Source organism: Lithobates pipiens, unplaced genomic scaffold (assembly GCF_037356315.1).
Source record: "Lithobates pipiens isolate NorthernLeopardFrog02 unplaced genomic scaffold, aLitPip1_a1.2 Scaffold_8, whole genome shotgun sequence".
In the NCBI taxonomy this organism is placed as follows: Eukaryota; Metazoa; Chordata; class Amphibia; order Anura; family Ranidae; genus Lithobates; species Lithobates pipiens.
The window spans coordinates 129,307,222-129,334,069 of record NW_027507903.1 but is presented as its reverse complement, the minus strand read 5'-3'; the positions used below and the strand labels follow the sequence as shown (position 1 = coordinate 129,334,069).

At 44.9% G+C, this 26,848-nt stretch overlaps 1 protein-coding gene and 1 long non-coding RNA gene across 6 annotated transcripts in view; one reads left to right on the top strand and one right to left on the bottom strand.

Annotated features, from left to right (window-relative positions):
• Positions 1-26,848, top strand: part of PPP6R2 (protein phosphatase 6 regulatory subunit 2) — a 232,444-nt gene that overhangs the window by 41,913 nt on the left and 163,683 nt on the right. For 4 of the 5 annotated variants that reach the window (XM_077473575.1, XM_077473576.1, XM_077473573.1 and 1 more), the window contains one exon: positions 25,354-25,599. In XM_077473575.1, coding sequence (XP_077329701.1) covers positions 25,373-25,599 — 227 coding nt within the window. In that variant the 5' untranslated portion in view covers positions 25,354-25,372. The remainder of the gene's footprint in view (positions 1-25,353; positions 25,600-26,848) is intronic. The other variant, XM_077473574.1, reaches the window with a different exon arrangement.
• On the bottom strand, positions 1,188-2,424 carry LOC143963932 (uncharacterized). The gene is made up of 2 exons (XR_013271054.1): positions 1,645-2,424; positions 1,188-1,537 (listed from the first exon to the last, which is right to left on the bottom strand). It is a non-coding gene; the product is annotated as an uncharacterized LOC143963932 (long non-coding RNA).

The following is a 26,848-nucleotide window of genomic DNA, read 5'->3' as shown; positions in this document are numbered from 1 at the left end:
TTAGGTTTTGCTTGCTAACGCTTCTCTTTTAGAGAGCGGGACCCTGGGATCCAGTACTTTTTGGTAGTAAGGCCATAACGTTTTTTACTGACGGGGTGCTGTCACAGGTCCAGGATTGTGGGTAACATGAGGTTACCCTGTTCTTGAAGTTTTCGGAGCCCACCGTGAAGGGTGAAGATTGGGTTTCATCTCAGATAACCCTGCTGCGAGGAAAGCTAAGGGAGATTTTCTCAGGAACTTCTCCTTCTATGTATAATTCTGTCATGCCTATGTGTCACCACCAGGGGCTGTATTGAGCACTCACCGACCTAATGCTGGAAACAGCGTGGAAACATTAATTTCTCCTCTCCTCCGGCCACAAGCATATCCTCCGGTAAGAAAGGAGGGTCTGGTTCTCCTCCTGCACCCCGAATGTTTTTTTTTTTCTCACCTTCGTGGGATTGCTATGCCAAAGCAGTTTCCTTTTTGTTTTTTGGAAAAAAAAAAAGACAGATCGCGCCGGACGCTCAGCGGAGGATTTACCACCCCGCCATGTCTGCTGTTCCACAGGACGCCGCTCGCGCGGGAAAACACTTTCCTTTGAAAGGAAAGGGGGAGGGGCGTAAATTAGCCTAACAGTGTACATTCTTTTGCTGGTAGTGCCTCTGCTTTATGAGGGGCGATAGTTTCACAATAAACTAAATCCATTTCCAAAAGAATGTCATCCTCCTCTTAGAGGGATGCGATTCGTCAGATTGAGCCGTCAGGGGGAACTGCTGCAGCTGTGCTAGACACTTCAGTCCCTGTATATATCACACAAGAGTTTTTTTTTCTTCTACCATTTGTAATTTGGAAAGAAGATTGATGCTATGATATCTCTCCATAGTGGGGCTAAACATAACAGATTCCCATCTAGTGCTCAGGACCCTCTTATTGAGGTGCAGGAGGCTGGGGATCAGGTAGATCTTCCCAAATATTTGGAAGATATTTATCCTCTTCTGAGGATCCTAATATAGAAGGATAAAAAGAGGACTGGAGTTAGGGACTTTAGATGAAGGTATGGCCTGGTAAGGTCAATTCTTCCATCCCTTGGGACTTTAAATGAAATTGTGGCCTGGTAAGGTCACATATTTCCATCCCTGTACAAATCAAGAGGGGAGAGCGAACAATGGGGTGGGACTTTAAATGAAGCACAAGGTTACGGTAGATTAGTTTGGTGATCATAATAAGGATTTATTGGTTGCCAAGGTATACAAACAAAGTATGAAATGTACATATACGTTCAAATAATGCATGGGTAAGACAATACATCTTGAATACAAGCTTGTGTATACACATAATGGCAAGACAATCATGTTCCGAAGTACACCAAAAACATGTTTAAGGTAAAACCATAATAAAAGGTAATGCCTGCAAAGCCTCTGGCCTCTTGGATCCTTGTGTGAAATAATAAGGTTAGCTGGCAAAGCTATCTGGGTATAAAAGTATCAAATGGTATGGCAGCTCTATGCATTTCGTGGCTAGAAGGCCACTCGTCAGGAGCCAGCACTTGATGGATCTAAAGATAGAAATATTAATATTGGTATAATTTTTGAAAATGAAATAATCATACATAAGGGCAGGGGTAGGATAAGACACCCCCATACCAGATGCAGGTCAACTTACTCGAGTTTGTGCAGTGATAGTGGGGTGCCAAGCAGCATTAGCCATCTAACAGTGTCTCCCACCGGAAGCCGCGGCAGGCAATCAAGGGGAGGCATCCCACGGGCCCCACTCAGGGCGGGCATGAGACCAGGGCAACCTATGTGTAAAATAAAAAATGAGGTGACCCAAAAATTCCAACACCAGAAGGTGACTGATTGATGAAAAAGAAAAAGAAAAAACCAGTGCTGAGAACTGAGGAAATGATAAGGGCTGATGCCTAAGAAAAGATAGAAGGAGGGGAGTTGAAAGAAGCAAGTTAACGTCAGTGAAGTGAAAATGTGACAGATGCCACAGGAAACAGTAGTGTAGTTACCTGAATATCTAGATGGAATTTGGCGATTAAGAGGAAAGAGATCCTGATCTAAGCTAAAGCCAGTGTAGAGTGAAGCCCTGTGTGTCATAGCCCGCCCGGAGGACGCCCATATAGACGCCAAACCAGGACCGCCCACCGACGTCACGCCGCGTAACATGGAAAGGGGAGGGGCCAGGCGGGTCGGGTATCAAATTCCCGGCCAGCCTGCACCACCAATTCCCCAGTCCGCTCGCGAGCGTAGCTCCCACATGCCTAGATGTAACAGCGCCCATAGAGTGCCGCACATCAGGCACGGGATGCGTGACGCTGATGCGCTGTGGCGGCACCCCCTCCCCCCAAGTCCAATAAGGATGAGGGGCGAGAGGGGGGGCCGACAGGCACATCACAGCTCCCGGATGGGGTCAACCAATCAGAAACGGCAAGCTATCCTGGCTAACAACCCCCTTATGTATGATTATTTCATTTTCAAAAATTATACCAATATTAATATTTCTATCTTTAGATCCATCAAGTGCTGGCTCCTGACGAGTGGCCTTCTAGCCACGAAATGCATAGAGCTGCCACATACCATTTGATACTTTTTATACCCAGATAGCTTTGCCAGCTAACCTTATTATTTCACACAAGGATCCAAGAGGCCAGAGGCTTTGCAGGCATTACCTTTTATTATGGTTTTACCTTAAACATGTTTTTGGTGTACTTCGGAACATGATTGTCTTGCCATTATGTGTATACACAAGCTTGTATTCAAGATGTATTGTCTTACCCATGCATTATTTGAACGTATATGTACATTTCATACTTTGTTTGTATACCTTGGCAACCAATAAATCCTTATTATGATCACCAAACTAATCTACCGTAACCTTGTGCTTCATTTAAAGTCCCACCCCATTGTTCGCTCTCCCCTCCTAATATAGAAGGAGTAGCATCACAAGACAGGTTGCTTGTGCACTCCCTTACTAAATTGGTTAAATTTCTGCTGCCTGCAGCACAGGCTCTTGAGGAACCCACCTCTAATTTGGGTTCATTAGAAACTCCCCCATCTGGGGATGTTTTTTCCTATTCATGCATGGCTTAAAAAGCTTATATATTCTGAATGGGAACATCCGGATTAACCATATTATCCTCCTAAAATATTCTCCACACTTTATCCTATGGAAAGGATTTCTATAAGAAATTGATGCTGCAATCGCATGTCCGGTGGATAATGCGCTAATGTTAAAGCATCCAACAGATAAAAAGTTGGAACTTCTTTCTAAAAGCAATATGTCTTTAGCAAGTTCAGTAGCGCAACTGTTTCTTGCTGCACTTGGTGTATCTCGGTCCATTAAGGAACAGTTTATGGAGATACTTAAGATTCTGCCTGATCACCAGGCCCAGCAATGGGCTGGTGTATTAGACGCGCTGTGTTTCACAGTAGATGCTATGAAAGATTCTATCATTTTAAGCCTTATGGCTTATGCTTGGACTAGTGAATTCTCGCAGAGTTTTATGGCTGAAAGATTGGTCAGTCAAAGCACCCTGTAAAAAGCTACTAGCCAGTTCCGCCTTTTTTTTTATTTTTTTATAGCGAACGGCTATTTGAAGACGATCTGGATAAAATACATCCAAAGGATCTCTGAGAAAGCTCTCTCTTACCAGTAAAGAAGTTCTAATATTTCTCCTTTTTAAGCGTGCTGCCTCTCCTGTGCCAGGGGCATCAGCCTCTAGGCAGTCTCAACGGCCTCAACCGTCAGGTTGAAGGGAAAGGCCCCAAGGGCAGCACCAGGGTCAGAAGAGATCTTGGGGCAGTAAGTCCACAAAGCAGGATGCTAAAGCCTCCTCATGAAGGGGTGCCCCCGCTCGCTCGGGTGGGGGGGGGGGGGTGACCCTGCATCCACGTCTCCTCGTTTTTTTTCTAAAGGCAAATGTTCCCAAGGATCCAGAGAAAAAGTCTTTCTGGCCCTGGATCATTTATTATCCCAGTCAGTGATATCAGAGGTTCCCTTAGTGGAACAGGGCACAGGTTTTGATTCAAACCTTTCACTGAGAGGTAAGACCCATTCTAAATCTCAAAGATCTGAATCGGCACGTAAACATCCGATCCTTTCGCATGGAGTCAATCTGATCAGTTGTGTCCATCCTGCAAGGAGGGGAGTTTTTGGCTTTTATTGATATCAAAGATGCATATCTCCATGTGCCAATATTTCCCGTTCACCAGAAATTTCTGAGCTTTGAAATATATAAAATCATAATTTTCAGTTGTGGCCCTGCCATTCGGTTTACCCACAGCACCACGGGTGTTCTGAAAGATTCTGTCACCTCCTTTAGCCAGATTAAGGGCTCAAGGCATAACGTTACTAGCCTATTTAGACTATCTACCTTTAATAGATCATTCAGTCTCAGGTCTAAACCAGAGTCTGATCACAGCTGTAAACTACCTGGAATCTCTGGGTTGGATACTCAACCTAGAAAAATCCTCCTTAAAACATCAAGGAGATTACAGTACTTGGGGCTGGTTATAGATACTGTACAGAAGAAGGTATTCTTACCCCAAACAAGAATCGGTTCCATTGTAAGACTAATTCTACTTTATCAAAACAAAGAAAAATCCTTCCATTCGGCCGTGCGTGAGATTTTTAGGAGAAATGGTGGCCTCCTTCGAGGCCGTCCCTTACGTGCAGTTTTCACTCAAGACTGCTTCAAAATACCATCTTGACGGTCTGGAATAAAAAGATTCAGGCCTTGATTTTTTCCAATACCCTTGGCTTCTGACGTAAGTCAGAGCCTAAATTGGTGGTTGTTATCCAGCAAAAGGGAAAATCTTTTCTACCTGTATCCTGGAAAGTGTTAACAACTGATGCCAGCCTTCTAGGCTGGGGAGCAGCCCTGGAAGAAGATTCTGTTCAGGGGAGATAGGCAAGGTCCTCTAACCTGGACCATCAACATTTTGGAAGATTCGGGCAGTATGTCTGGCCCTAGAATCTTGGACGGTCAGACTATGGGACTGTCCTGTCAGGATTCAGTCCGACAAGGCCACGGCTGTGGCTTACGTAAATCACCAGGGGGCATGAGAAGTCATGCAGCCCAATAAGAGGTGAAGAACGTTCTAGCTTGGTCAGAACACAGCATTCCTTACCTATCAGCAATTTTCATTCCAGGAATAAAGAATTGGCCTATTTAAGTCGCCAACAATTATTTCCGGGAGAATGGTCTCTTACACCAACCCTCCCCCCCCCCCCCCCCCCGAGATCTTCCTAGCAATATGTCAGAGATGGGGTATTCCGGAAATGGACCTATTCGCGTCCAGATTCGCCAACAAGGTTGACAACTTTGTGTTGAACAAGGGATCCGCTAGCAGGGGGAAACAGACGCATTAGTCTTCCTATGGGATCAGTTTTTTACTGATCAATGCGTTTCCTCCAGTTCTGCTACTTCCGTGCCTTCTCCGCAGGATCAAGCAGGAACGAAAGGAGGTGATTCTGGTGGCCCCAGCGGGTCCCAGAAGATTTTGATTTAACAAGATCATAAATATGGCATTAGGAGTTGTTCGGACTCTGCCATTATAGGCAGACCTTCTCGCGCAAGGTTCGGTATTCCATCCTACCTTACGGATGGAAAATGTAACAGGTTTGACTGTCAAATCCCACTTTATAAAGGATCGTGGGTAATCTCCTTCGGTAGTGTCTACTTTGATTAATGCCAGGAAGCCAGCTTCCAGAGTCATTTTAAAATAGAATCTGGAAGGCATATGTTTCTTGATGGGGATCCAGTAGGTTGGCACCTCAGGAAGTATGTCATAGGCAGGATCCCTGATTTCCTGCAAATGGGATCTGAAATGGAGCTTGCCTTGACTTCTATCAAGGGCCAGATCACGGCCTTGTCAGTGTGGTTTTTTTTTCAATGGCCTCTTGCTTCCCAATCTTGGTAAGTAGCTTATTCAGGGGGTCACACAGATTATTCCCCCTATCAAGGCACTTCTAAATTCTTGGGATTTAAATTTGGTCTTATCGGCTTGCTGAATCAGCCGTTTGAGTCTTTACGAGAAATTCCCTTGGTTCTTTTGACAAGAAAGATAATCTTTCTGGTTGCCATTTCTTCTGCCTTGTTAAGAGCCATATTTGATCATGCATAAGGATGAGGTGATTTTATGCCCTCATCCTGAATTCCTACCAAAAGTGGTAACGGCTTTTCATCTAAACCAAGATACATTACATTATATTATATTATATTATATTATATTATTCTTCCTCCTTTCTCCACAGGGTCTCAATCTAGGGAAGGGAATGCACTACATTCCCTTGATGTAGTAAGAGTGATCAGAGTATATTTAAAGGCGACCGCTCAGGTTCGCAAAACACGTTTCATTTGTACTGCCAGAAGGTCCAAAATCTGGACAGGCAGCGTCAAAATCCACTATTTCCCAAATGGATTCATCAAGTGATTGTTCAAGCTTCAGCTTAAAGAAGAAAATTCTTCCTTCCCATGTTAGAGCACATTCATCCAGGGCGATTAGTGCCTCTTGGGTGGTGCATCATCATGCCTCTATGGCTCAGATCTGTAAGGCCGCAACTTGGTCTTCGGTTCATACATTTATTAGATTTTATCAAATCAATATTAAAGGTCATGAGGATATTGCCTTTTACACGCAGTATACTGCAGGCTGCAGTATGAGTCCTCTGGCCTCCTTTTTGCCCTACTTTTTGTTGTCTCCCTCCCTTCAGTTGCCATTGCTATGGGACATCCCACATAGTAAGTACTATGGCTCTGTGTCCCCTGATTTGAGAAAAGAAAACAGGATTTTTATAACTGCTTACTTGTAAAATCCTTTTCTTTGATGTACATCAGGGGACAAAGAGGTCCCTCCCTTCTTGGTATACTCTTGTATTGCTTGGCTACAAAACTGAGGACTTCCAGTAGTGGGAGGGGTTATATGGGGAGTACACGTCTTTCCTTAGGTGATGGGCACTGGCACGCTCTATCAGTGGCCCTATAACCCACATAGTAAGTACTTATGGCTCTGTGTCCCCTGATGTACATCACAGAAAAGGATTTTACAGGTAAGCTGTTATAAAAATCCTGTTTTTTTTCAATCCACTTCAAGGCTAAGTTAACATTTAGGAGCATGTAACACCCATATTTAGGGTGCAACATGTAACTTGCTCCTAGTGACCCACCTCCTGCCACCAGCGCTCAGTAACTGCCTGCCCATATTGGAGCATTTTCTTTATTGTACATCATAGGACACAGAGTCTCAAGTAATTACTTAGTGGGTTATAGGCCTACCTTCAGGTGTTGACACTGGTATAACCAATACAGGAAGTTGACTCCCCTATATAACCCCTCCTCCTTCCAGGAGCACTCAGTTTTTTCGCCAGTGTCTAAGGTGTTGGTCATGAGTGAAGATGTGCTCTGCGGAGCTCCAGGAGGGATCCATGCTGGATTTAAAGAAACCTCCACAATCAGGTCCATCCTTGCCACTGAGGCCATAGGATGGTACCTGGACCTCGATGCAAGAATGAGGTTTTGCCTGTAATGCTTCTCTTTGAGAGCTTGACCCTAGGAACCAGGACTCTTTTTGGTCTTGCTACATTTCCTAAAGTTGTCCTGAGGGGTGCTATACAAGGCCCAAAGGAGCGGAACCCCTTTTAAAAGGACCCCAGTCTTTGAGCGTGTTTAAACACAGCCCGCCGTGATGGGTGAAAGTTGGATCTGTCTGTTAAATCAGCAGTATCCTGCAGCGAGGACAAGGTAAGGGAAGAAGCTTTGCTTTTTCCTTCAATATACCTTATATACCTTATAAATGTCTCCTCTATAAGGAGTAACTTACACTACCGATGTGTCTTAGTGCAGCTCTGTCTGAACATGTGTGGTCCCAGCGGCAGAGGGGGTTCCTTCTTAAACAGATCTTGTGGGATTTGGTAAAAAATACAGCAGTTGCTAATACAGAGATGTGTATAAACTTCTCTATGGGCGGTGGCTGATTGGTTGACGCAGCTGCATGGTTTAATTACAACCCAGCACTTCCACCTAGTAACATTGGGGAAACTTCCTATGCTTCTGTGGTTTAAAAAAAATAAAAAAAATATATATATATAAATCTGCTGACAGAACCCCCTCTTCCCCCCTCTTCCCCCCTCTTCCCCCCTCTTCCCCCCTCTTCCCCCCTCTTCCCCCCTCTTCCCCCCTCTTCCCCCCTCTTCCCCCCTCTTCCCCCCTCTTCCCCCCTCTTCCCCCCTCTTCCCCCCTCTTCCCCCCTCTTCCCCCCTCTTCCCCTCCCCCCTTGTAGAGGTGTATAGTACGTTCACCTTACTTTGTGTTGGCCATTCGGATGCAAGGTCACGTGGCACTGTGTATGGATGCAACGTACACACACACAGCACTCGCCACATAGCTGAGGGGAAGCGCTGAGGATGCCAATCAGGTTCCACCTGAGGCTTTATATCACAGACACTCTCATTTCAGAAATACTTTTTAACTGAAGAGAGGCAGTCTGTCACACTAAGAGACACCAGAGCACTGGACATGTAAGGGTGTAAACAGGCATTTTCAGACAGGAAAAACTATTGTTACTTAGTAGCAAAAGAACTGTTATTTTGTGTGTGTGCTATGCACTATGTCTTCCAGACCTACCGTAAAGGTACCTAAGGTGTCACCCCCCCCCCCCCCCCCCCCCCCCCCAGGCGCTGGTAATCCCAGTTATGCCTCCATACTGTCTTCCTCTTCGGAGAGATCAGACATGGCAAGCCAGGGTGAGTCATTGGAAGCTAGCGGTGGTGCAACTGCTTCACACACTTCAGCCCCTGTAGAGGTGACTGAAGATGCATTTTCCTCGGCCTTGCAAGGCTTAGAAGGAAGATTAGCAGCTTTAATCGCATCCTCCATCCAGTGTATAGGAAGCATCCTAGATCTCCCTCCCCCACCTTAGACTCTTTACAGTCAGTGGAGGGTCCAAGAGAATTATGGGGACAGGATGGGGTATTGCCCTCAGATGATCGGGAGGAAAGACATGCGATTATTTCTCTGCGGAGGAAACAATACTTGAAGTTCCCAACGATCCCTACTTCACAATCTGAAGTACAGAGGCTAGCAAAGATGGTTCGCTCTACTTGCATGCTACCCCTAACAGAGTTAGCTGAAGGGCCGGTCTCTTCCTTGGGTTCTTTGAAGCCTTTACAGCCTTTGCATGCGTTTCCCGTCCACGCATTACTAAAAAAGCTTATTTATACCGAATGGGATCATCCGGATAAGCATTTTTTGCCTTCCAAAGAGACTCGCAAAGCTCTATCCTATGGAAGAAAGATTCACTAAAAGATTGAAAGTTCCAGCAGTTGACGCTGCGATTTCCAGTGTGGAAAAAAGAAAAAAAAAAAAAAAAAAATATATATATATATATATATATATATATATATATATATATATATATATATATATATATATATATATATATATAATAATATAATTTTTTTTTTTTTTTTTTTTTTACCCAGTGGACAATGCGCTTATGCTTAAAGATCCAACAGATAAGAAATTGGAAGGTCTGTTAAAATCCTTTTTTTCTTAGCAGGTACTGTTGCTCAGCCTGCAATTGCAGCTATAGGCATCTGTCAGTCCTTAAAGGACCAGTTCACAGATGCTCTCAGATGAGCTCCCTGTACAACAAGCACAGGAACTGGCCGAGCTACCTAAAGCATTATGCTTTGCTGTAGACGCTATGAAGGATTCTATTCACCAGGCATCACGCCTTGCATTTTGTACATGTACATATGCAAAGGACCCTTTGGTTAAAGGGTTGGTCAGCTGAGACGCCTTGTAAGAACCTTCTAACTAGTTTCCCCTTGAAGGGAGAACGATTATTTGACAATAGTTTGGATAAATACATTCAATTTCCAGCGAAAATGGTACTCTTGCCAGTCAAAAGAAAATATAAGCGTCTTTCATTTAAACTGTTCAGCCTCTGCCATCAAACCTGCGGCTACAAGTCTGCAAAGCAGAATACAAGACCTCCTTATGAAGAGGCATCTCCCCTCACCAAGGTGGGGGGGGGGGGACTTCTGATGTACTCAGAAGTCTGGCAAAGGGAGATTCAGGACAAATGGACTCTCTCCACAGTGTCTCTAGGATACAAGCTAGAGCTTTGAGAGTTTTCACCATATCGTTTTCTGAGATCAAACGTTCCCAAGGATCCAGGGAAAAGGCAATCCCTGTTGCAAGCATTAGACCAATTATTGGCTCAAGGGGTGATCAGATGGATTCCCAAACAAGAGCAAGGTTTGAGGTTTTACTCAAACCTAATTACGGTGCCAAAGCCAAATGGGGATATCAGACCAAGTCTAGATTTACGTAATCTAAATCGGTTACTGAAAATGCGCTCCATTTGCATGGCGTCAATCAAGTCAGTCGTTTCCATCCTGCAAGGAGAAAAACTTATGGTGTCCATCGACATCAGAGATACATAGCTGCTTGTCTAGATATTGCCTCCTCACCAGAGGTTTCTGTGGTTCTAAGTAGAACAGAAGCATTTTCAGTTAATAGCCTTTCCCTTCGGGCTTGCTACAGCATCTCGTGCATTCACTAAGGTATTAGCCCCACCTCTAGTCAGGTTAAGGGCACAGGGCATAACTGTCTTGGCTTACTTAGACGATCTATTGTTAATAGACCAGTCAGTGGCTTGCTTGAAGCAAGGTGTAGCCATCACAAGCAATTACCTGGAAGGTTTGGGTTGGATTCTCAACCTAAAGAAATCCTCCTTAAAGCCACTAAGAAGGCTGGAGTATCTGGGCCTGATCATAGACGCAGCCCAGAAAAGGGTTGTTCTTGCCTCCCGCAAGGATCAGCTCCATACAGGAGCTGGTGAGGATGATCAGGTTGAAGAGAAATCCTTCAATTCACCTTTGCATGAGGTTGTAAGGGAAGATGGTAGCTTCATTCGAAGCAGTTCCCTATGTTCCATTCCATTTGAAACTGAAAGCAGTATTCTGTCTGCTTGGAACAAAACGATTCAAGCTTTGGACTTGCCAATGTGGCTGTCCCCATGAGTGTCCCAAAGCCTCAGTTGGTGGTTACTATCTTGGAACCTGCTGAAGGGAAAGTCCTTCGGATCAATTATCTGGAAGGTAGTAACGACAGATGCCAGCCTTTCAGGCTGGGGAGTAGGAGCCTTGCCCATCGACATCCTAGAGATTCCGGCAGTGTATCTGGCTCTAGAAACCTGGACCTCCAGGTTAAAGAATTGTCCTGCCAGGATCCAGTCCGACAATGCCACGGCTGTGGCCTATATCAATCACAAGGAGTCACCAAGAGTCTCTCAGCTCAGAGAGAGGTGAACCAGATTCTAACTTGGACAGAAGAGAATGTCCCCTGCCCATGCAGTTTTCATTCCGGGAGTAGAGAATTGGCAGGTGGACTATCTAAGTCGCCGGCAGTTATTCCCAGGAGAATGGTCTCTTCACCCCAGGGCGTTTCAGGCTGTTTGCCAAAGATGGGGGACTCCGGACGTAGACCTTCTAGCGTACAGATTCAACACTAAGCTAGTCAAATTTGCATCCAGGACAGGGTACCCACTCGCATATGAAATGGATGCGTTGGCGACCCAGTGGGATCAGTTTTTACTGATCTATGCACTTTTCCCCGATTCAGTTGCTACCTCAAGTTCTTTGCAGGATCATGCTGGAAAGAAAATCGGTAATGCTGGTAGCCCCAGCGTGGCCCAGAAGGTCATGGTACGCAGAGATCGTAAGGATGGCAGTGGAGGGTCCAGGGCTCTTCACACTAAGGCCAGACCTGCTATCTCAGGGGCCGATATTACAACCTACTTTCCGAACGCTAAATTTAACGGCTTGGCTATTGAGACCCACATTCTGAATAAACGTGGGCTTTCCAGGTCCGTTATCTCTACTTTGATTAATGCTAGGAAGCCAGCTTCTAGAGCTATAAATTCTAGAGCCTGGAAAGCTTATGTTTCCTGGTGCGCGAGTCCAAGGGTTGGTACCCTCGGAGATATATCATAGGCAGAATTCTTACCTTGATACAATTAAGCGTAGAGATGAAGTTGGCCCTGAGTACTATTAAGGGCCAAGTCTCAGCCTTATCAATTTTTATTTCAAAGACTGCTTGCTATGCATTCTTTAGTCCAGGGTTTCATGCAAGGAGTGCTGCGGATTAATCCGCCAGTTAAATCACTCTTAAGCCCTTGGGACTTAAATTTTGTTTTGTCAGTGTTACAAAAACAGCCATTCGAACCAATGCAGCATGTTCCCTTAGTTCTGACTAGGAAGCTGATATTTTCGTTTGCTATATCCTCAGCAAGGAGGATTTCAGAATTGTCTGCTCTTTCTTGTAAGGAGTCATATTTGATTATTCATGAGGACAGAGTGGTGTTGCGCCCTCGTCCAGGTTTTTTGCCAAAAGTGGTTTCAGGCTTTTATCTGAATGAAGGTATTGTCCTGCCAGGGTTTTTTCCCAAGACCTTGTTCCAGGGAAGAAAGGTCACTACATAGTCTTGGTGTAGTGAGAGCAGTAAAAATGTATTTACGAATCGGAGCAGTTTTCTTAAGACTGATGTCTTATTTCTTCTGCCAGAGGGTCCTAAGAAGGGACAGGCAGCGTCAAAATCCACTGTCGCTAAGTGCATTTGGCAAGTTATAATTCAAACTTATGATTTAAAGGGAAACATTCCCCCTTTTCAAGTTAAGGCGCACTCTGCCAGAGCGGTTGGTGCTTCTTGGGCAGTGCGTCACCAGGTCTCCAAGTCTCAAATCTGCAAGGCCGCGACTTGACCTTCAGTTACATACATTTGCAAAATTATATCAAGTGCATGTAAGATGGAATGAGGATATCGCCTTCAGGCGCAGTGTGCTGCAAGCAGCAGTATAAGTCCTCAGGTCTGGGGGTTACCCTACGGGTTGTGTCTCCCTCCCCTCAAGTAGCATTGCTATGGGACATCCCACAAAGTAATTACTTGAGACTCTGTGTCCTATGATGTACGATAAAGAAAATAGGATTTTTAAAACAGCTTACCTGTAAAATCCTTTTCTTGGAGTACATCATAGGACACAGAGCTCCCGCCCCTCTGTTTTATGGGGTGAGAGTATATTACTTATATTGCTTGGCTACAAAAACTGAGTGCTCCTGGAAGGAGGAGGGGTTATATAGGGGAGTCAACTTCCTGTATTGGTTATACCAGTGTCAACACCTGAAGGTAGGCCTATAACCCACCAAGTAATTACTTGAGACTCTGTGTCCTATGATGTACTCCAAGAAAAGGATTTTTACAGGTAAGCGGTTTTAAAAATCCTATTTTTCCGAACATTCAGCTTGGCTGGCCGGGGGGGGGGGGGGTGGGGGGGCAGTAGTGTGCAACTACCCCTCCTGAACCATACCAGACCACATTCCACGCAAAGCACTTTGCCCCCCCCCTTGTTAATAAGAACAGGGGCCTCTTTACCACAATCCTGGTCCAGGGTTTGTGGGGGTTTGCAGCCAAGGGGCCTTATCAGAATTCAGATGCCCCTAAATAAGTGGGCCCCTAAATGCCAGCAACCACTCCCCTATCTTTGTGAATGAGTAAGGGTACCCCAACTAATTATGAAAAAGGATATAAATGCACATTTGGAGAAGTCATTCGTTACGCTGTTTGTCATGCCACATGATGTAATTCCACCATTAATCACCTCTTACAGCGATACAGATCCTTGTCAATGTACTACACCAACCGCCTGAAGGAAAATAACCTCTGACAGCTGAAACTATTGGTTTCCTGACACTCACTGTGAATTACTTGTCACTGTTTCCTCCACAAATTGTAAATAATGGAGCAGAGGTAACATCATTAACCAAATAATGAATAACCTGTCCACATATAGTTGATGACATCAGCTGGGAAACCCTACTCCTTTGTTTACAATTTGCAGTAGGGACTGGGACAACTCATTCGTGGCGAGGGATCAAAAGGCAACAGCCAATTATGACTGCATTGGGCACGTTGTGTTTTTTTTTCTTCCTGTTGGTGGGCTTCATTCATCATGATTGACATGTATCTGCATCATTGGATGATAGGATTGATGGTGAATGTACATTGTGGGGGGCGTTGGTAGTGTCCCAGACCCCACCCAAAAGGTGTCTTTAGTTAGAATTACTTTTTGGGTGGGGTCCTCTATCTAAGGGCATTAGATTCCGATAAGCAGACAGGGGGCGTGGTCGGATGTGGGAGTGAGTGAGTGCTGGGCGCGCTGGTCTCGTCTCCCCTCACTCTCCCCTGATGGGATGAAATCGGCCTGGTAATGGTAGCGATGCGCCGTGTTTAACACAGTGGCCTCCCCACCCCTGAGCCTGAGGAAACCACCAACCCGTTCGATACAGCGCCTGTGACGTTGGAGCTAGCAGAGGGGGTTCTCGCGGGCACTTGTACTATCGCGAGCCCGGGATTCGGCCGGTCAGTGGCGAGGTAAGAGGAGGGAACTAAAGGTACTCGCGGGAACCCGTTGGTCCTGGCATAGTGGTCCCAGAATATTGTGAGCCTACTGCAGCAATCCGGCAGAGTGAGCAGCCCGCAAAACAGAAGAACGCAGCAAGTGGAGCGCACTTGAGGAGCCTTGGTGAAGCCGGTGAAGCCTAAGGCAACTGCTCAGGCATACGGTAATGCGGGAGAGAGTTGTGGGAGAGAGGGAAGCGAAGAGGAGGAATGTGCATCTGAATGCATCTGAATGTCCAATGACCAGCTCCAGCCATATGATTTATTAAATTGTTATACTGATATACTAAACCGCTGGGGAACTAGAGGCTATCAGGCTCTTGGGTCAGTTGGAGGACTTTGTATGGCTTGGCAGCCCTGCCATGATACAGCTGGTGGAAACCCTCTCCCCCCCTCTCCTTTCTATATGACTGCATTGCTTTGTTCATGGTATGGTGCACTGAGCCAACCTAATTGTGTAAAGTTGACATTCTATTGGGAAGAAGTTAAATGCGAGCAGTGAGTGTGAATTGGTTAATGCCCACGTTCAAGTCTGTTTTCAACTGCTAATATAGCGTTCCTTTCTTCCCCTCTTTAGATAGTGTCAGAGTTGGAGGAAAAAAAAAAAAAGACCAGGGGAGCGCACTTTGGGTTTGAGGTCATTATATTTTTTAAGTTGCACTGTTTGTACTGCATTGTATTGCATTGTACCGCATGTTTCTATATCCTTTAGACGGACTATATAAATAAAAGTTAACCGTTTGGAAATAGTGCTCCCATTGGGGCCCCAGCCCTTTACTGGCAGTAAATCAGCCCCCTTCCCCTCCCATTGGTTATTCCTCCTCCCCGCCTTGCTTTTTCGTTTTTTTGCTTGGGGTGTTTTTCTAGTAATATTATCATTCCCCGCTGCAATACCATGCTTAGCAAACAAGTTAACGAGGATGGCCTGCTTAGCGAGGGGAACCAAAAAACTCGGGCCGCCAAAGAAAAAGCAAACCAGTCATCTGCTGCAACAGCCGCAAAACTTGAACGCTTTGCCCATGCAACCTCCCCTACCAGAAGGGGGCCTCACCAGTCAGCAGGACAAACAAAGATACAGGGGGGTGCTCCGGAAAGGAGAAGTATCAGCCAAATAACATCAAACTCAGGACGCTCACCTAGTGCAAGCAAGGTGAATGACTTGGCTGTAGCAGCAAGCAAGACAGCACACAACACAATAGCCCTAGCGGAATTCCCTCTGATAGAGGATGGGGAACCTACATTACGCGACATACTGCAAGCAGTTAATGAATGTAAAGTTTCTATAGGTGGCCTCGATAACCAGCTAGGCAGTATTAAAACTGAACTACATTCCATGGGTCAATTATTGAGTAATACAATGGAAAGAACTACGGTCCTAGAGGGAAGATTAAGCACGGTTGAGGACGAGCTCTTTCCATTACAAAAAAAAATAAAAGGGTTACAGAAACAAATAGATATGCAGGCACTGCAACTAGACGCAATGGAAAATAGGAATCGCAGGAACAATGTTCGCCTAATTGGTCTCCCAGAGGGGAGTGAGGGCACTAACCCTATAAATTTTTTGGAAAATTGGTTTAGGGAACTCCTGGGCGAAACCCCCTTTACTCCACATTTCGCCATAGAATGGGCCCACAGAGTCCCCATAAAGCCTCGACCACCAGAGGGCCGCACTAGGCCATTGATATTAAGACTTGTGAACTATAATGACCGTAGTATCCTGATGCGTAGGACCAGGGAATTGAGAGACATTTTCTTCAAAGGGACTAGGGTTTCGTTCTACCCAGACTTTTCACCAGACCTACAGAAGCAGAGAGCAGAGTTCATTTCCATCAAGCGTATTCTTCAAAAACACAAGATAAGCTACGCCCTGCTGTACCCTGCTCGGTTACGTATAACTGCTCTGGGTTCAACTTTTTTTTTTGGCACTCCAGACGAAGGGGTAAAATGGCTGGAGGAGCATGAAAAGGATCTCTAGCTCCTTTAGTATAACCAGGACTTTCCCCCTTTTTTTTTCTTTTTTTTTTTTTTTTTTTTTAAGCCTCTTGCTTTGGACGAGGACTGCACAATACTCTCACGAGAAATAATTTTACTAAGCACAAATATGGAATGTTCAATATAGTAGTTAGCTTTTAGGGTGAGGAATGTCACTATGAATTTACTTATTAGCAAGGCAGGGGTAGTAGGGAGTTGGTATCAAAAGTACAACATAGCATAAATATCACTATAAAGGTTTAGTAGGTAAGCGTTATTGGGGCTAGTACCGAAGGGAGCGGAAGCTATTAGTCATCGACTTTTTAAGCGTAGCACATGACTTGAATAGTAATTGGGATGGGGTGATAGCGAAAATATGAAATATCGCACTGATAAAGCACAGTTTATAATATGTTAATATATTGACAAGGCACTATGTGGAGTGAAGGGGGGTGTTTTTTTTTTTTTTTTTTTTGTTTTGTTATCCTTCCCCTGTAAAGTCGGTCGCAATGGTAGCCTAGGTTGGGTCTAAGCCATTTAGCAATTATTTTAAGTGGCGGGGACGAGTGAGGCTGAGGGGTGGAAACCTGGGGAGGTCAGGTGTTTCCAGGTAAATCAGGTGAGTAGGGGGAGCGGGGTGGGGCGTCCAGGGTTTTTGTGAGTATGGAAAATCGGGCCACAATAGCGACCCCTAGGGGTGGCCCTGTTGGGCGGGTAGGGGGTGGGGGTAGGGGAGGGGGATGGGCGGGGGGGGAGGGGGTGGGTAGTGGGGCTGTGGGGGGTACTTCGGGCGCGCATTGCTGGTGCAACGGTATTGGGTGGGGGGGGTGGGGTGTGGGGGGGCCCGTTGTGGGAGAGCGGGCCCCCTCCTCCCCTTCCCCCCTCCCCCTGCCTGAGATAGAAATTTTCAACACTCATGGGTAGTGTACATATTATTTCATGGAATGTGAGGGGGCTGGGTGAACCAAAAAAGAGGGCAGCAGTCATGTTGGAAACAGCGAGGGGGGGCCCTGGTTTGCTTTTTCTCCAAGAGACGCACCTAACCTCTAGCACAGCCCCACTGTTAAACAATCGGAAGTTTTCGGCATACTACCACTCCTTTTATACATCATACTCTAGAGGGGTGAGTGTTCTGGTTAAGAGGGGCACGCAATTCCTGTGTAAGGAGTCTTCCATTGACAAAGAGGAGAGATTTGTCTTCCTATATGGCCAGTTGGGCGGGCAGAATTATGTCTTAGCCAATATTTATATACCCCCTCCCTTCAAGTTGGAGGTAATGTTTAAATTACTGTCGTTTTGCCTAGATAAGCCGGGCGTCCCATGGATAGTAGCAGGCGATTTCAATGAAACAATGGACTGCCATATGGACAGATTCCCCGTACCAGCAGGGGCTAGAATGGGGCGTTTGCAGGGGTTTGTCTCTGAAATAGGACTAAATGACCTATGGCGAATTCGTCATCCCCAAGCAAGGCAGTACTCCTGCTTCTCCAGTACCTATTGCACATTATCAAGAATTGATATGGTGCTGGGGAATACAGAAGCTGCAGAGGTAGTACAGGATATAGAATATGGGGCAAGAGGGATCTCAGACCATTCCCCCCTATCGTTGACAGTGCTTTTGGGCGCTAGAACAGGTCTAAGGGAGTGGAGGATAAATCCTGGTTGGTTGGTACTAATGGGTGGGTCAAGTCCTTCTCAGGATAAGATAGGGGAATTTCTTCAAATAAATAGGGGCTCCGCCCCTCCTGGTATAGTTTGGGATTCTCTAAAAGCTTATATCAGGGGTACATTAATACAACAAGTCGCAATAATTAAGAAGAAAGCCCAAGAACAGGACCTAGTAATAAGAAATAAAGTAACTCAGGCGGAGCAAGCATATATAATAGCTCCATCGACTGTAACCCAGCAGGAATGGTTGGCCAGCCAACAAGTCTATAAAATGGCTCTTTTAAAAAAAGCAGAGAATAAGCGGATATTCCAGCGCCAGCACTATTTTGGCGAAGGAGAGAGGGTGGGTAGAGCCCTCTCCCTTTTGGTCCAAACTAATGGTGCGCCAACAGTAGCTCAGGTAATTAAGACCCCAAAAGGTGACCTAGTTTCTAGCCCCCCTGCGATTATGAGGGTATTTCAGGATTATTATAAAAACTTATATAAATCCGCCATCCAGGGTTGTGGCAATTTAGCCACCGACTTTTTACTTCAGACAACAATTCCAACATTGTCAATAGAGGATAAATTATTCCTCGAGTCACCGCTTACGCTGGAGGAGCTAAAAAATGCAGTGGCCGCAATGCCTAACGATAAATCTCCATGGCCAGATGGCTTGCCAGTAGAAATCTACAAATGTTAAGGGGAGGTGCTATTGCCAGAACTCTTGGCGACATTGAACGCCGCATTGGAAGCGGGTGAACTCCCTGCCTCGATGCTAGAGGCCAATATTATCTTAACGTTGAAGGAGGGGAAGGATTCCCAGGAAGCTCCATCATACCGACCGATATCCTTATTATGCTCGGATATTAAAATATTAGCCAAGGCATTAGCAACTCGGTTAAATACATTTATCCACAAATTAATACACCCAGACCAGTCGGGATTTATCCCGGGTAGGTCAACCAGCGCTAACATCAGACGAGTCTTCCTCAATATTCAAATACCTAGAGACAATGAAGGATTGGGAGCTATTTTAGCACTAGACGCCACAAAGGCCTTTGACAGCCTGGAATGGGGTTATTTGTGGAACGTGTTAGAGAGGTTTGGCTTTGGCCCCTTATTTATCCAGTGGATAAAACTACTGTATAATAAACCTAGGGCCAAAATTAAGATGGGCACTGAATTCTCTGAAACATTCCAGCTGGAGAGAGGTACAAGACAGGGGTGTCCGCTGTCCCCCCTCCTATTTGTATTGGCCATGGAGCCCCTGGCGGTCCTAGTAAGATCTTGCCCGGACATCCAGGGATTCCGCCGGGGTAGGGAAGAAGAAAAAATTGCTCTATTCGCGGACGATGTCCTGTTTTTTATTGGAAATGTGGACTCTACCCTGAATAGAGTGGTGCAGTTGATGGGAGAGTTTGGCCAACAATCTGGTCTAGAGATCAATTGGGGCAAATCAGCTCTCCTGCCATTGCCTAGACCTGGAGATCAGGGGGCGTTGCCAGTGACTGTAGGTCTGGAGACGGTGACTAAGTTGAAGTACCTGGGTATCTGGATATCTGGTGATGTAAACCAATATCCCAATGAAAATCTAGCTCCATTGTTGCTGAAAATGAAGACGAAACTTAACAGATGGTGTGGCCTCCCTCTCTCTGTGGCGGGCCGCTGCAGCTTAATAAAAATGCTTTGGCAGCCTCAAATACTTTATATTTTACACAACTCCCCAATCTGGATTAACCAGAAATGGTTTCAAGGCATAGATTCGCTCATTCGGGACTTAATTTGGAAAAAGAAGCATGCCCGGATAGGGTTACATACGTTGCAGCTGCCCATCACGGAGGGAGGGTTGGCCATACCCCACCTGGGGGTATACTTCCTGGCTGCCCAACTCCAGCATCTAGTAGGGGCAGGGCTCCAAGAGGGGGGATCCACAAACCATAAGTTGCTGTTGCTGGGAACACCTCATAAATTAGTACCTGAAGCCCTAGAGGCTAATTCATTTACCCATAGATGCCCTACTAATACCTTGATGAGGAAAATATGGCAGCAAGCAAAGCAAAAGCTGGGTTATGTGGGAGTAACTATCTACACCCCCCTATGGCAGAATTGCCACTTGCGCGAATTAAACAAGATAGATAGATCTCTGGAATGGGTTAACCAGGGGATTAATAGATTGGTGCAGCTTTATAATGGGAATACAATGAAGTCCTTTGAAGCTATTAAACAGGAATTCAATGTCTCTAATAGGACGTTTTATAAATACTTACAGTTGAGACACGGAATTCAAGCCCAGTACGGGACTCTTGATATCGTGCGCACCGAAATCCCCCAGCTCCAGGATCTAATGGACCGTAGTCAAGCAAAAGGCCAGATCTCGCGGTTATACACAAAGCTCAGAGGAAAAGTTTTGAAAGGCGAAGGTCCAGCTAAAAGTAGGCAGGGCTGGATAGCGGATGTAGGTCCGATATCCCAAGAACAATGGGCTAAGACCCTTGAACAGGGACATCTGGCCTCTATCTCTCCATCCCAACGCGTCTCCCATTTGTTCCTCATATACAGAGTATATTATACCCCTCAAAAACTGGAAAATGGGTAGGAAATCTAGTGACGAATGCCCTAGGTGTGGGGCACTGGGAGATCTCTTCCATATGGTATGGAAATGCCCAAAATTATATAGATATTGGCTAGAAATAGTTCTTAAAATAAATAGGGTCTTTAAGTCCACCCTGAAACCCGAGGCCAGGGCTTGCTTGCTGGGGATATTTGAAGTAAATAGAATCCCCCCGCTAATTAAACCATCTGTCCTGCGGTGCCTATATCAGGCCAGGCGGCTGATGGCACTAAATTGGCAAACCAAAAATCCCCCGGTAATTGAACAGTGGGTCAATGCAATTAACTCCATGGTATGGTGTGAGAGAGTAATGTTCATAAAGTTAAAGAACCTAAGGAAATTCGGGTTATTATGGAACCCTTGGTTGATAGACATGGGGTTTCCTCCGGAGGGTGATCGCTAGGAGGGTGGCCCAGTACCCGTTTGGCGTGGGTGGATCGCGGAGGGGGGGAGTGGGGAGGTTCTCTCCTCCTCTCCTGCTCCTGCCCGCTTAAATATGGATAACTGACCATGACTAAGGTATTCAGGACTGGCGTTGCGCGCTCGAAGTGGGTTGGGTGGGTGGGTAGATGGGGAGGGGGGAGGCGGGGGGCTGTTAAATGTCTATTGAGGGCTGGTATTGCTGTGTAGGCGGGCTATAGCTTTATTATGGTAACGTCCAGCCTACTAGGTATGATGCTTTATATAACTTATAGTACTGTTATTTATACTTGAAAAATTATTAATAATAATATATCAGCAAAAAAAAAAAAAAGGAAAAAAAATATGCCACGATGATGTGGAACTGTGAATGAGACATAAATGATCAGCAAGCTGAATTTAGTCTTTGGTAAATCACTGATGTGGCGCAAAAAAAAAAAAAAAAAAAAAAGATTCCGATAAGACCCAATTACCAAGTGGATACATTATGAAATATTATTTTCTTTTTTTTGAATTGCGTTTACGATAATACCAAATTATTTCCGATATTCACCACAGGTATATACTGCATTTTTTTGTATTTAACTTTAGTGGATTTACTTTAAATATTGCATGTGATATTTCATATGAAATACAAATATGGCCTACAGGAACCCAAAACTCACTGAAAGTCCTGATGAGGCAGCCTGTGCTTGGTGTCAGATGTCATTCCATACAGTTATTTAATTTTTCATTAAACTTTTTTCATACTACACTGCTTTGTCATATTTATGCTTACTTTTTACAGCTTGTACTCTACAGATGTTTTTAATTTTGGTGTCGGAGCACCTGCATATGCAGAGAGGGTGGACATACAGTGGTGTATTAACATGCATTGCGTTAGGACAGCCCATTTGTTATGAGCTGCGAATGCACCTCCAGTGATCCAGTTATAGCAGACATGATTGTTTTTTTGGGTTTTTTTTTCCCCTGACGCACCACTGGACACCAAAAAGCATGGCACATGTGATTCATTGTAGCCTGTACTGTACAGTGTAATGAGTGCCATTCACAATAAATAGCAACATGCCACACTAGGACAGGTGTGCTGATATTAACCACTTGCTTACAGGGCAAGTAAACCCCCTCCTATCCATGGCAATTTTCAGCTTTCAGCGCTGTCGCACTTTGAATGACAATTGCGCGGTCATACAACACTGTACCCAAATAAAATGTTTATCATTTCCCCCCCCCTAAATAGAGCTTTCTTTTGGTGGTATTTGATCACCTGTGTGATTTTTAGTTTTTAGTTTTTTTTTAATTTTATAAACGGGCAATTTTTGTCCGTCATTGATGTACGCTGATGAGGCGGCACTGATAGGTGGCCGTGATGGGCACTGATCAGTTACACTGATAAGTAGCACTTCTAGGTGGCATCGATAGGGGGCACTTGTGGGCATCGATAGGGGGCACTTGTGGGCACTGTTACTGTTATAAATGAGGCATAATTGCCTCTTCCTTTTCGGGACCGATGTCCCTTTAAGATAAGCTGGTGATCAGCTTTTTTTTTTTCTCCTCCACTGTCAGCATGAAGAGGAAAAAAAACTATCACAAGCTTTTGATTACATCATGTGATCAGCTGTCATTGGCTGACAGCTGATCACATGGTAAGGGGCTGGGACCGGCCCCTTACTCGGATCGGTGATCACCCGAGTCTCAGTGACTCAGTGAACACAGCACACTCCGCACGCATGCGCAGTGGAGGCCTTCATATGACGGCCTCCCGGAAATTCACATCCGCGCTGTGGCCGTCATTCGGCCATAGCGCAGATGCCAGGAGGTTAAAATATGCATCACTACAAAGCATGAGTTTGGGCCTTAAAGTTTTACTAAAGTAGACACCCTGCATTTACTATATGTGTATTCCCACAGTACACACAACATGGAAATGCAATTATTTTAGTAAATCTAAACTGCTAAATGCCTTTTTTTCATCAGCAGTATATAGCAGTCTTGTGACTTCTATGAGTGTCTGGTTAAAGGTTCTAGGGGAAGTTTTCATTCTCCCACGATTGTCCTATGAGAATGCAATCTGGTCTATGTTCCTATCACACACACATTCCTGGAAAACAAGGCTCATCAATAGTGGGTGCTGCAGTGATTACCAGGATCTAGGAGACATCAAGAAAGTGTATATATTTGCCAGCACACCATGAATCTACAGTCACAATCCAAAGGCTTTTATTGCAGAGAGATCACATCACAAAGACAAGTGCAACGTTTCGGAGTCGTGCAGGACCCCTGCCTCAGTCATGCCCAACTCCATAACGTTGCACTTGTTTTTGTGATGTGATCCCTCATGCACCCTCCCAAGAAAATGTTTTTTTTTTTGGCAATACACACTAAACTGAGCATGTGCAGCCTTTCCCCTAGTTCTGTAAATAGCAAGAGATGTATAGGGAGTCTGTGGAAGAAGGGGAGGATCAGAGAAGACAGGATAGAACAGGCTTTTTATACAGTGCAGAAGATTAACCCCTTAAGTTCCACAGTGAGTATAACAAGCATGCTTTACTGCATATACAGACGACTTTTACTGTTGTGAGTTTAGTAACACTTTAAGGGTTGCATAATCATCTGACTAAAAATTGGACTTGCAGCATTTTCTGCTAGTATTTCATCATGCTTGGCTTGAAAGAAATAGCTTTGAACCTAGTAGCCCGCTAAAAAAAAGGTAGAAGCCAGGGGCCCGGAACTGCATATCTGGGACCCCAGGCGATAGGAATTGCTCATGTGTGCAGTGGTGTAGTGTGGGTTATCAGCGTCTGGGGCAAGGCAAGTTATGTGCGCCCCCCAACCCATGGACTTTTAGCACTCCCTGAGCCCCTTCCACTAGTTCTGCTGCAACTGAATATTAAGGACTCCATGTTATTCACAGTCTTTGGCTGCACGCAGCCCTGTGGCCTGTTATTATTGGTTAAGTCTGAGTGTTAGCGCTTTGACTAAAGTATTCAAGAATCTATCTCAGATTCAACCAATAAAAGGCTGCAGCCAATCAGAAACTCTGGCTGTGAATAAGGTGAAGGCCGAGCCCTTTCTAATCCATCGCAACAGAACAGCCAGCCTATAACCCTGATGTACAGTGGGGGGGGGGGGGGGCAATCCAGCAAAGAGACATTCCAATATATTCAGGCAAGAAACATTGTAATACATCAAATTGACAGCCTCATATATCCAGCAGGGAGATGTTTCCCATCCAGCAGTGAGACGTTTCCCTTCACATCAGCTCAGCTCACATGTATAGGAATTATGCAGCACCTAGACATTGAATGAGCAGGCCAGTCAACGAAAGCTCCCCCCTTCCTATTTAACACCACTAACCAACTAAACTCTTATCCCAGCTCAGTGATGCAGATGTGGCCCTTTCCTCAGTTTGACTGAACCGCCCTCCACCAGTTGTTACCTGACACCCGACTCCCCACCCATCAGTCGATACCAGCCAAGCAAAGGAAGCTGTAGTGGAGCGGGCAGCTCGGTAGGCTGGGCCCCCCAGGATGCCCGGGTCCCCTACTTGTGTATGGGCTGTCCTCTCGATGCTGGTTAGAGTGCAGTCAGTGCAAAAAGTGAGAAGTCGATGCTCAGAGTGAGTGCACTGTCAAGCCCTGCCACAATGCATATTGTGTTTAATGCACAATGCCATGTTCTGCAAAGAAATTGCTATTCACGGTGAAGGGCAAAAGAGTGCACTGATGCATGTAATATACACACTACTGCAGCACAGTGGTCTGAATGAGCCATTACTGGTCAGTCACACCAGGGAGGTTCATTGCGCTGCATTTAACCCACACGTGTTAATGTTTATTATGTTAAGGCAGCCTATTAATTTGCATTGGCTGCCTGACACCCCACATTGGACCAAAACCATTTTTATTTTTTCTTATTTTTTTTAGGTGCTCTCTAAACCAAATGGTTACACAGTTGAAATGCATATTTGTCAACTGTTTCAGCTGCTAAAATATTTGCTTGTATTAAGCCACTTTTGTGTTTCACACACCCCACTGCATAGTCAGGAAGTTAATGTCACTTTTTTTAATACAGCAGTGATTTCCCTTCATGCCCTCTGACTGCAACTTACATTAGTGCCTTTTATGATTACGCTGTGTAACTAGGATATTAACCACATGTTCTGAATCTTCCAGCAACGGTTGATGTGCTAGTTTTCTTGTCATCAGTCTAATTGATATGTCTTTTTTTTTTTTTTTTCTTGCTGCTAAGTCAGGAACATTTCGCCAAAATGTTCTGGAAGTTTGACCTGAACACAACGTCGCATGTGGACAAGCTCCTGGAAAAGGAGGATGTGACTTTGCTGGAGTTGATGGATGAAGATGACTTGCTCCAGGAGTGCAAGGCTCAGAACCAGCGGCTGCTGGACTTCCTTTGCCAGGCTCAGTGCATTGAGCAGCTTGTACAGCTCATCACACAAAAACCTCCTGAAGATATGGAGGAGAAAGTCCGCTTCAAGTGAGTAAAACCCAATATGAAAAGTTCATTCCTTTTGGAATCCACTATTAGGATAAGAAGCTTCTTGGCAGATATTGAAAGAGTAACAATTAAATTTTAGGGTGACTTTGACCATGTATAGTGAATTTTAAAATAGCCCACGCTGTTAAGAAACAAACTATAAAAGATTACTTTAGTGAAATTATCTTTATTAGGTTAAGATGCGCTACTCTACCAAGTCTTCTCTCTAAAGCCTTCTCTTCACAATGTGTAGAGTGTGTGTGTTTATACAGTTGTGCTCAAGTTCATAAGTTTATATACCCTGGCAGAATTTTTGATTTCATGGCCATTTTTCAGAGGATATGAATAACACAAAAACATTTGTTTCACTCATGGTTAGCTTTTGGCTGAAGCCATTTAATATCGATCAACTGTGTTTAATGTTTTTAAATCATAATGGCATCGGAAACTACCCAAATGACCCTCATCGAAAGTTTAAATACCCTGGTGATTTTGGCCTGATAAAGTTGACACAAAGGGGTTTGAAATGGCTATTAAAGGTGACCATCCTCACCTGTGATCTATCTGTTTGCTTGTAATGTGTGTGTGTGTGTGTGTGTGTGTGTGTGTGTGTGTGTGTGTGTGTGTGTGTGTGTATAAAAGGTCAATGCATTTCTGGACTCCTGACAGACCCTTTCATCTTTCATCCAGTGCTGTACTGACGTTTCTGGATTCTGAGTGATGGGAAAAACAAAAGAATTGTCCAAGGATCTGCAGGTAAAGGTAGTTGAACTGTATGAAACAGGAAAGGAATATAAAATGATATCCAAGGAATCGAGAATGCTAATCAGCAGTGTTCAAACTCTAATCAACAAGTGGAAAATGAGGGGATTTGTTGAAACCAAACCACGGGCAGGTAGACCAACTAATATTTCACCCACAACTGCCAGGAAAGTTGTTCAGGATTGGAAGAAAAACCCACAAATAACTTCAGGCGAAATACAGGACTCTCTGAAAATGTGGTGTGGCTGTTTCAAGGTGCACAATAAGGAGGCACTTAAAGAAAGATGGGCTGCATGATCAATTCACCAGATAAAAGCCGTTGCTATGGAAATGCCACAAAGTATCTCGCTTACAATATGCCCAACAGCACAGAGACCCGCCTCAAACATTCTGGCACAAAGTCATTTGGAGTGATGAGACCAAAATGTAGCTTTTTGGTCGCATCCATAAACGCTACATTTGGAGTCAATAAGGCCTATGATGAAAG